The sequence below is a fragment of the Asparagus officinalis genome, chromosome 5, assembly GCF_001876935.1.
Source record: "Asparagus officinalis chromosome 5, Aspof.V1, whole genome shotgun sequence".
Taxonomy (NCBI): domain Eukaryota; kingdom Viridiplantae; phylum Streptophyta; class Magnoliopsida; order Asparagales; family Asparagaceae; genus Asparagus; species Asparagus officinalis.
In genome coordinates, this window is record NC_033798.1 from 110,086,774 (window position 1) to 110,098,283 (window position 11,510).

The 11,510-nt window shown below is 39.0% G+C and overlaps 1 protein-coding gene across 1 annotated transcript; it reads left to right on the top strand.

Moving 5' to 3' along the window:
* Window positions 10,206-11,295, top strand: LOC109843333 (sphinganine C4-monooxygenase 2-like). Its single transcript, XM_020412265.1, has 2 exons — window positions 10,206-10,450; window positions 10,540-11,295. The coding sequence occupies exons 1-2, from the start codon at window positions 10,229-10,231 to the stop codon at window positions 11,110-11,112; spliced, it is 795 nt and encodes a 264-aa protein (XP_020267854.1). The 5' UTR covers window positions 10,206-10,228; the 3' UTR covers window positions 11,113-11,295.

Consider the following 11,510-nt stretch of genomic DNA (forward strand, 5'->3'; position numbering starts at 1 on the left):
CCCCTTACACTCCGACAAGTACACGAGTATAAACTGCTTCTTCTGATCCTCCAACTGGTATAAGAGGTTAAACTATTCTCTACACTTCCACTTCTTGAGCCAGGTTCCCAGTACGGGCGAACCGCTCAAATCAGGCGAGCCTAACAGTTTAGGCGAGCTCCACTTCTTGAGCCAGGTTCCCAGTATGAACGAACCGCTCAAATCAGGCGAGCCTAACAGTTTAGGTGAGCTCCGCTTCTTGAGCCAGGTTCCCAGTACGGGCGAACCGCTCAAATCAGGCGAGCCTAACAGTTTAGGCGAGCTCTGCTTCTTGAGCCAGGTTCCCGGTTATGGCGAACCGCTCAAAACAGGCGAGACTAGCAGTTCAGGTGGGCTGCATCAAACTCCCACTTGGTCAAACCTTCAGATAGTTATGACCAAAGCCACAATCCCCCGCCAATCCTCTTCAAAAGGATAGCGGGACCCCCACTGTCATGTTAACGGTCACCTCTGACAAATCAACTTACCAGTCATCTTCAATAGGATGGTAGGTCCATAGAGTTGCTCAAATCGCAATAAACTCCCACTGTCATGTTAACATTACACCTCTGACAAAATCAACTTAACAATCCTCTTCAAAAGGATGGTAGGTCCTCAAAGTCGTTCCGATCGCGGCAATTCCTTTCATGTTAACGATTACCTCTGATAGCCGACACCGTCATTCCCGCAAATGACGTTGTCCGATCAGTCGTCATACTTATACGTCCCTGAACGATTTGATTCTCCCAGCACCGTCTTTCCCATAAAAGGCGTTGTTGTATGATAGTGGCCTACTATGCGATGTGCTGCTATTTCAGGGTTCGTCTTTGCCCCAAGAGAAGACAAATCAGAGTTCGTCTTCATCTTTGCCCTAAGAGAAGATAAGCTTCCCCCTAGACTCCAATGGGTATACGAGTATAAACTGTTCCCTAGACTCCAACGGGTATACGAGTATAAACTATTCCCTTTACTCCAACTGGTGCATGAGTCTAAATTGCCCCCTTATACTCCCACTGATGCAAGAGTATAAACTGTTCCTTTCCTCTAACCGGTGCACGAGGCTAAACTTTCCTTTCCTCCAACCGGTGCACAAGGCTAAACTGCTCCTTCACTCCAACTTGTGCATGAGTCTAAACTGCTCCTACCCTCCGACTGGTATACGAGGTTAAACTGCTCTCTACTCTCTTAATCCAAACGCCTCGAAAGGCTAAGGATAGAGGAGAAATTTTAGCATTGAGCCTAAGAGAAACTTCTCGACAACTTACCATGCTAAGGGCAAGAGCATGGCTAGTCCAACTCAAACGGCAGTTGGTAAAGACGAATCAAGTCCGTTGATAGCTGAGGGTTTGCTCAAAATCCTAGAAGGCGATCATCAGCTGCGAGTGAAGAGATCAACTTCACCGAGCTCGTTGGAGGGCTCCTCACTCCATCTGAGCAGGGATCACTTTACAGGTCTTCATATCCAAAGTATTCCAGACCCCATGCGGCCTGATTCAGGTCTGAAAACTTTGGAGGGGGTTTTGTAGGCAATAAAAATTACCTTTAAAATCCTTATCAGAGAAGTTCAGAACAAAACTGCTAAAACCTCGTCCGAAATAGCAAAAAGGGGAAAAACACTGATAAAAAGGGGAAAACGCAGATATCTCCCAAACCGTAAGGAATTTGGCGAAACAGAGGAAGCAAACCGAAGCCTTCGGCTGGGTTCGGATGGCTCCATCTCGTCGAGATAGGAGATTTTCATATATAATTCGTCCAATTCTGACTTACGGTTTGAAAGTTACGGCCTATTCTTCGATCCATGCTCAGGAGCTCGCCTGCAGCTCGAATTTCACCTGCACGATCAAGACCCAAGTCTGCATGCAGTCACAAGCTCGCCTGTAGACCCAGCTCGCCTGCAAACCCAAGTCTGCCTGCAGACCCAAGCTGCAGACTCGCCAGCTCATTGTCAACTGCCCACTTGTAGTATGAGAACAGTTACATTGGTGGTCGAATCCCACGAATCAAGGAAGAAAGCATGGCGCTCCTCACCTAGCAAGAATAGGACGGCTGACAGGACCCCCTAAGTGGTCACATCCCACAGCTAGGGCGGCTGGCTCCCTCACCTCTATTAGTGGTCAAATCCCATGAATCAAGAGATGGTCCATGCCATCCCTTGCCTATTAAAACCCATCTTCAGCCAGCATGAAGGGGGGATTGGCCGTTGCATATTCTGCTGGCTAATCTCCCAAAGGTTGAACCTGGACCTTTGCCAAAGGCTTCCTCATTTGAGAACTGAAGCTCCGGCAGCAACTTCGATCGGATCGTCCAAGGGAAGCAGACTCGGCACGAGCACCGAGCGAGGCGTCCTATCGCCACCGAGGAACCCACGTTAAACAAGGAGGGTATTCACTCCGCTTCTGTTATAAACATTTGATTATTAGTTTGTAATAAGCCTTATTATCAATATATACAAACGAAGTTCCCTGTTTTCGGGAGATCAAAATTTACACCTACAATCACATGGAAGGGAAACGATATAAAAATGACGCAAGGGACATAATAAATCCATTGCATTTCTAATCATAAATGAATAGCGGGTAAAAAGTCTGAATTTTCGGCTAAAAGTAAATAATATACAACTTTCTACTCCACCTTTTTCACGCTTAATTTAAGCTAAGTTAGAAGATGTAGTTTGCAGGACCTCTAATATGTCAACTATATATACACGCATATATAGTTTGCAATAATAGGATTTTGATTGCAAATGTTATTGCAGAATCTCAAAAGAGAGTTCGCAAAATATTAAAGTGAGAAAAAGAAAAAGGAAAAAAAAAGTACATCGGTTTACGTGTGTATCTTGATCTCTCACGACACTGCAATGACTGCATGCATCCCCAAGTATTCTAAGATTGGGTGTGCCAGGGCCACATTTTGCAGAGGTTGGGCAAACGCGCAAATAATTAATACAACTGTTATATTAATATGTAATAATTAGAAATTAGGGATAGACATATCATAAGTATATATGGAGCCAAAAGCTTCAAGCTCCAACCGCTGGGCCACACGCGCGCAGGGGATAATTCTTATTAATATTGTCCCGAAACTTGGTCTAATTTAGCTTCTTTTATGACCGGCCGGTCGGTCCAAGAGATAGTAACAGTGAAGTAACTAGAAAAATGTGTGGCCAAGTTTAGACTGACCCCCTACCCCTGGGTCCAGTTCCGGCGTGCCGCCACTTGCGTTGGAATATTTCAAAAAATTTGACTATGACCATAACTGTACAAGTCCCCACGTGAAAATCCCATCGTGTATGATACTCGCAAACATTATATTATAAACTAATACGTACCCGCTGACCAACTAATGACGTAATTATAATAAAGCGAAAATCAATTAATATAATTCTCATTCTTGTCACATTCCTTATATGGGTTTTTTCTCTTTTAACCCAAAGTTTTACCCCCAATTATTTAAAAACCCACCCACTTTACTAAATACCAATAAACTCATTATACCCATATAACTTAGTTTTAAACTCAATGTTCATTATACCTCTCTATCTCTATACGGTATTTTTCCCAAAATTAAAAACCCGACTTTGCCTTTCTCTCTTCTTCTCATCAGCGCTAACAGTAGGGCATTAATGGCGATGATGGCAGGAGAAAAGGGCGGGCTACACTCATACTTCCCCAACCCCCAATTTGGTTCTCATCTTCAATTACTCTCTCCTTCTCTCTCTCCTCCATTAATTTCTCCTCTCTTCTCTTCTTGAGAAATCTCTCTCCTCCATTAATATTTCTCCTCATAGAAGACATTAATCCTACATCAGATCAGTGGTTGAGATCTCATGTTCGTTTCTTGCAGTAAAAAAAACATTTAAAGGTAACTATAAAGTGATTGAGATCCCATCTTTATATCTTGATTTGTTGAAATGTCTAAATTTTTAAATGAGAAAACCTTTATTGTGTTGAGACTACTATTTTCTTATGAAAAACCCTAATTCTGTTGATTACATCATTTGTCGTGAGAGTTAGGAAAGTGCTATACTTTCTTTAAAAAGTACTATGAAAAGCTGAGCAATGTAAAAGTTCTATATTTTCTTTATTTGATTCCCAAAATAAAAACCATTTGTTCCCCATTTCTATAGAATGTAGAAAAATCTTGTCTTTGAATATTTAGGAATGAATATTAAATTATATTGTATAGAAACGTAGAGAATTGCATATTGAATGCCGATGTTGAATTATATCGTATATAATAAGAAAATGCATGTTAGACTTGTGTTTGTTTGGTAATATTTGATTGTTAGTTAAGTTCCCCACTTATTTTATTTTTTATGAACTTCAGTAATGGATGAAGAGCTACATTGTGCAATTATGGACTTCAGAGGAAACAATCATTACAACCCACCTACCGCGTAATTGATCTTAAAAAGAAGCTTCTGAGAGAGTTTGGTGTTGATATCCCCTATGGAACAGCTTGGTGTGGGAAAGAGCTTGCTCAACAGGAGTTATATGGGTATGCAAAATATTCATATGAACAACTTAGATGGTACAAGGATAAAGTTATGGAAACTAACCCAGGATCAATCGTCAATCTAGAACACAAAGATGGCAAATTTACTAGATTTTTTATCTGATATTATGCTTGTTGGAAGGGTTTTGTCGATGGATGTAGACCAATTTTATTCTTGGATGGCACCCATCTTTTTGATAGGTATAAGGGAACTCTACTTGCTGCTACTGCTTTGAATGGAAATGGAGGAATGTTTCCTGTCGCTCTTTGCATTTGTGGAACCAAGAATGAGAGCAATTGGGAGTGGTTCCTCGAATGCATTCGTGATGTATTGTACAATTCAGATGATCCATATACCCCGAATGATGTGATATGTGTGTATCTTCTTCTCTACTTCGGAAGTTTAGCAATCCTCATGGGAGCATGAGGATAGGTGATTCTCATGATATCTTAAGAATAGTGGTGTGAAGCAACACGGCGGAACACAGGATGGAGCGTGAAGCGAGTCGGAAGAACGAAGAATCAAAGATTTTAGTTCTCACCCTGATGAGTCGACTGACGGGTTGGTGAGTCGACTGATGGTTGATGAGTCGACTGTCGGGTTGATGAGTCGACTCAAGAAATCGCCTCCAGATAGCAAAATGCTTCTGCTGAGTCGACTCATGAAATCATGAGTCGACTCATGCAGGCCAGCACAGTTTGTGCACGTTTTGAGTCGACCATGAGTCGACTGGTGAGCATGAGTCGATCATGAGTCGACTGATCGAGGGTTTCCTAGGCCGATTTGGTTTCTATTTGGGGAAATCCTAGTTGGGTTTGGTTTTGATTATTTACCAGATTGCCACCACGTTGTAAACCCTATAAATAGGGATTGTTTAGGGTTTCTAAAAAGGGGGAAGGAGAGACCAGATGTAGTCCTAAAGAGTTTTAGGTCTAAGAGAGATCCTGATCAAAAGGATTAGGAATCAGAGGTAATCAAAGTGAGATTCTAATCAAGAGAGATTAGGGTTTAGAGAGAATTAAGAGCTTGTTCTCGATTCTAGTGAGATTGTGAGAGAGGAATTGTAATCTTTTCATACTCATAATCTAGAGAGGGTATTTTCCTTCACTACATACTCAATTGTTCTTATGTTTCTGTTATTCTCTTCTCAACCCACCTTTGATAAGTCCGCGATCAAAGGTGCTCGCATGGCGACTCGTATCAAGTTGGTATCAGAGCGATCAGATCTAGTAGAAGAGGGTATCATGTGTATGGTCCTGACTCAATCGCAATACAAGAAGCTAGGCGAGATCCTTATTTTATTAGAAGGAGTCCGAGTTTTAAGGAAGAAGAAGATGATTGAAGGCAACAGAGATGGAGGGACCCGAGAGTTTCCTTAGCAGAAGTTCTAAACTTGAAAAAGACTTAAAGTTCTTAAAGAAAGGAGCCATGATACGTGTGTATCTTCTTCTCTGCTTCAGGAGCTTAGCGATCCTCATGGGAGCTTGAAGATAGGTGATTCTCATGATATCTTGAGAATAGTAGTGTGAAACAACACGGTGGAGCACAGGATGGAGCGTGAAGCGAGTCAGAAGAATGAAGAATCAAAGATTTTAGTTTTCAGCCTGATGAGTCGACTGACAGGTTGATGAGTCGACTGATAGGTTTATTAGGTATAGCAGGTAGATTAATGAAGTGGAAAAAAGGAGTTTGACGGAGGGCTTCATAATGATTATTATTTAGCAAAGGCCTTAAACGATTATTCACCAAATCACGAAATAACCCAATATTTGAAGGCAATCTTAACTCTGCAACATTTTCCTTAAAAAAATTCAATCAAAATGAATAGCCCTTATAAATGTAAAAATTAAGAGATCGTAAAGTAAAGTGATAAAGCATTAAGAACTATTTTGTTGGTAACCTAAAAACTAGCTATTCCTCAGGAACCTGAAGGGTATTAACAAGGTATATAAACATAACAATGCTTATGTGGAAGGAGGGAGCCCAACTGCGATAAATGCTCATAAAGAAAAGAAGAAGGTAATGCATGGTCAGAGACTTAACTAGAAATTGGTATTATAGGGTATATTTAGCATGGTCAGAGACTTAACTGGAAATAAGTCAAAACATGGACAAGAAGCATCTTTATACAGCTAAATTTGACAATGAAGGAGTTGTTCATGTAAACTTTTATCAATATATTCAACTCTTCACATGATAATATCTATTGTTTAATTCCTCTATTACCAACTTAGTATCTACTGTTTCATTATTGTAGGATAAAAATCAACTATTGTAGCAGAACAATAGTTATGTTGAAGTTTTCTCCTGATGCTCTTATTTATCATTCGTATGTATCAGACGTATCTAGAGATCTAGGGATCCAAATCTTCAGATTCAATTTCATTTACAAGTAAAAACATAAGAAATTATTAAAATTTATGAGATAATAATAATTTCAGATAAATTAAAATTTACTTACTTAGTAGCCTTAGACGTTGATTGGGAAGAACCCCTCGATTTACTTCTGCTTGACATCTTTGACAACCTATTGACAAATATTTCAAAAAATACAATATAATTATGAATATCCCAGCGGCAGGTTGGAATTCCTTTATAAATAATGATTTCAACACCAAGCTATCATTGGTGGTAAACCTTAGATGTTCGAGAGATTACTGTGATATAAGTACATTATTATCTTTTGGGCCCTTTTAACAATTTATACATGCAAGTTGCATGTGATCAAAACTACAACAAGGTAGATGATATTGGTGTTAGACCATAGGGGGGGGGGGGGATAGGGTCTTATGCTAATCTAATTCCGATTAAATTCCAATTAAAAATATATTGATTAATTTGTTCTTGCAAGAATGATATGAGATAGATATGAGCAAGAATGATATGAATAGCCACAAATAAAATATACGCTAACCAAAACACAAACACACGATATGTTTACGAGGTTCGGTCACCACAACCTACGTCCCCACTCCTCACCTCGAGGAGATCTCCACTATCACAATCCGGTTTGGAACCCGGAATTTCTACACACTCGGTTTACAAGTTTACCGAAAACTCTCTCACCACAAACACTATGCAATCACACTTTACACACTATGTGTAGGAACCTAGCCCGTGTCCTCCTCCTCAAGTGCTTGGATGTAACCTCTCCCTAGGTTCGTCAACCGACACCACTCCTATTGGATTCGACCCTGTCTCTCGCCTCACACTTCTCTCGATGTACAAGTGTATTACAAGTGATACTCACAACAATGGTTAAATACAATGGTTTGTTCTCGATAACAAATGAGAACGTAAATGAATCTCACACTCACTAAATCAGACACCACTATCCACAATATATAGTATAGAATATTAAGCTCAATACAGTGTGTGATAACAGTGAATGAAAAAGGTGTAACTCAAAAGATATAGCTAGAATATGAAAATGAATCAATAAGCTATATTAGAAAGAGTTTAGAAGACTTCTCAATAAACAAGAAGAACAGTAGATGATGATCCCAAATAGGAGTTGAAAGCTTCTTCTTGTTGTAGAAAAACTTCTTTTGGAATAGATCAGCTTAAACAACTCTTAAACAACTCTTAATCTCTTGTTAAAACTTATTGTAAAAACAAATTCTTGGTTACTTGAAAGAAAACAGCAATGGGGTATTTATACCCACTCAAAATATCAGCCAAAACCAACTTGAAATGACCAGAATAGCCCCACAGATTTAAATCAGAATATAGCCGTTGAAAAAGCAATGATGAGTTCGGCGGTCGACCGTGAAAATCTCGCGGTCGACCACGAAGCACAAAAACACTGAGAAAACAATTTAAAAGCTGGCGGTCGACCGCGACGGTCAACCGCGAAAGTGTCTGGATAAAGCCACGGTCGACCGTGAATAACTAAAAGGCAGACTATGAAAAATTGCTCATGACGGTCGACCGTAGCGGTCGACCGCAAACTGATACAAGACAGAAAACCTGTTTTGGGCTGATTTTGAAAATACTTTAAAAATATCAAATCAATTCCAAAAATAGTAAAACATTGGGGAAAGTTTCTAATTGATAAAATAAACATGTTTGAGAAGGAATTTTTGAAAAAGCAATTTTTGTTTGTGAAAAGCCACTGTTTTTGAAAAGTGTTCATAAAACCTGTTTTTCGCGAACATGAAAATTAAGATATGACTTGTAAACACGTATATATATATATATCATGCATACATTATATATATATAATAAAGTATGAATGAGCTGTAAACATGAAACAAAAGTTATTATGACAAAGTTTGATGAAAAATCGTTTATATGATAAAAAACGTCAAATCTGTGTTAAGTGTTCATATATTAAGCTTAAATATAAACATACAATATATGTAAGCAAACTACTCTTATACCTAGGTGAATGCACACACATGAACTAGAATCTTTAACTCTTGATTGTCGTGTGTTGAATTACCTGTAAGGAGAAAAACCAAAACAACAAAGACTAGAAAACATATTAGCAATAAATTATTTGACAAATCATCATCAAAACTATAGGGTCAACAATTAGAATCTTCATGGAAATAGTCGATAGATCCTTGTAAATTAATCATTGTATATAGTGTTACAAACTCAAAACTTTATATATAAATATAAAGTTTATATATAACAGTTTTTTGTAAAATTGATCTTTTTTGCTCAATATTTGAAATAAGAAGGCATATAGGCCAAACATTGTCAGCCACAATTGTGAAAACGATTCAGTGCCAAAAATAAAAACACCAAAAGTGCTCCGTTATCTTCTCTTGTCATCCTTTCAAATTGAATTTTTAACTTCATAATTGTTTGCCATTTTCTGAAATTATCTTTTGTGTCATCTTTCCCCTCACAAGAAATTTACCAGATTCCTAGTTTTTAATTCTATATGGACAAATCTCTTAATAAAACTTGAAGAAAGACCATCTAGTTGAAGAATTAATACCATTTTACCGTTCCAACCTTTTCATTGGACAAATAAAAAAAAAAACTTAGTGATATGAGGAATTCAATATAAAAACACTCAGTGATATGAGGAACTTGCAATAAAATTCGATGATCTAGGGGCTTAATTTCAAGTATTAGAGAGGAAAAGGGGAAGATTCGTGTGTTACCCGCTTGATTTGTTAAGAATTTGATGTGCTCTACCTCTTCAACGCCCACCAAAGTTCCTCCAAATGACCGCTTTCAGATGCGTGCAACCACCGTCCGTCGTCGCCCACCGTCGATCCAACTCCCTTCGCCGCCGCCGGTGATCCTCAACCAGAGATCTCCTCGCCGAAACCCCAATCTCTCCTGATCTCTTTGAGAAAGTGAAACGGAAGAGAGATAGAGAGGGGAGATGGGTTATATTTGGGGATGAAGGGTAGTTTAGGAATATTTAATTTATTAGGTAAATACAGTACAAAAAATGGGTGTATTATACATGTTGGGTTTAAAATAAGTGGGATGATATACAGTGGGTCTATTGGTGTTTGAAAAAATGAATGGGTTTTTAAATAAGTTCAGATAAAACTTTGGGTTAAAAGAGATTTTTCCCTTCTTATATTTATTTTTGCATACCCTTTTAGAGAACCATGCATGCGTACTCCTGTCGTCATGCATGTGCTAGTCAACCTAAAATTTAGTATATAAATGCCCTGTGGCCTCCGCCTCCCTCGTTCACACCCCCCTCTCTCTCTCTCTCTCTCTCTGACATACAGAGAAGCCATGGATTTCTTAGAATCAGATGAGTTTTTGTCAGTGATCATCCCAGTCACTGTTTATTGGGTTTATGCAGGGCTTTACGAAATGTTAGGCAATTTGGATAAATATCGCCTACACTCGAAAAAAGATGAAGAAACCAAGAACTTGGTTCCCAAACGGGAGGTCATCAAAGGAGTACTACTTCAACAAGCAATTCAAGCAGCGATAGCCCTAACGCTATTTAAGGTAAAAATCACGCCGTGTACGCATGATTATTTCTCGCTATGTAATTAGGTTTAAATTTGTAATAAATTTAAGCTCGTTTGCTCGTGTAGGCAGTGGGAAATAACGACGATGTCATCAACAACAGGAGCTCGAGCTCGAGCTCGAACACGACATATACAGTGGCCATCGCGCTCCAATTTCTCATCGCGATGCTTGTACACGATACATGGCAATATTTTGTGCATCGATACATGCACGTGAACAAGTTCTTGTACCGAAACTTCCACTCTTGGCACCACCGTCTCGTTGCTCCTTACGCCTATGCCGCTCAGTATAATCACCCAATCGACGGGATTCTCACTGAAACCCTAGCTGGCGCCTTAGCGTTCTATGTTTCGGGAATGTCGGCAAAAACTTCAATCTTTTTCTTTACGTTTGCTACTATCAAAGGCATAGATGACCACTGTGGGATTGTGCTCCCTTGGAACCCGCTTCATGTTTTGTTTCACAATAATACAGCGTATCATGAGATCCATCATCAGCTCGTTGGAAGCAAGTGTAATTTTGCGCAGCCGTTTTTTGTGACGTGGGATAAAATTATGGGGACTTACGTGGGTTATAAGATTGAGAGGAGGGAGGGTGGTGGATATGAAGCTCGGATGGTGAAAGACGCTCGTGAGTGATTTTACTTCTTCACATTATTGCTACTCTCAAAATTAATTAAGATGTAAATCCATGATTTTTTTTTTTCGTTTTTCTGTTTCTGTTTTTGTTTTGTTTTTTGTGAGTGGATAGAATGTTTATTTGTTATATTTAAAGTTTGTGAAAGAAGCTGTGTGTATGTGTCATACTTTGAATAAATGAATTATGTTTCACTTGTGTCAGATGAATAAATTTTTATTACGGCTCACAATACATATAGTATGAAGGTTCACAACTTGAGTAACTTCATGATCTTTTTAATTTTTAACTGTCATACAGACTGAAATTAATTATTTTCTTCCACCAAGATGTCCAAGATGGTTAGATGGGCAAGCGAATTGTATATGAAATGTGACCTGTATAGAAGCATATCATATAT

Bases quoted from the DNA above. Each gene is read 5' to 3' on its own strand.
- LOC109843333 (XM_020412265.1), top strand. From the start codon at position 10,229: ATGGATTTCTTAGAATCAGATGAGTTTTTGTCAGTGATCATCCCAGTC. The intron at 10,451-10,539 runs GTAAAAATCACG...TTGCTCGTGTAG, and splicing joins TAGCCCTAACGCTATTTAAG to GCAGTGGGAAATAACGACGA.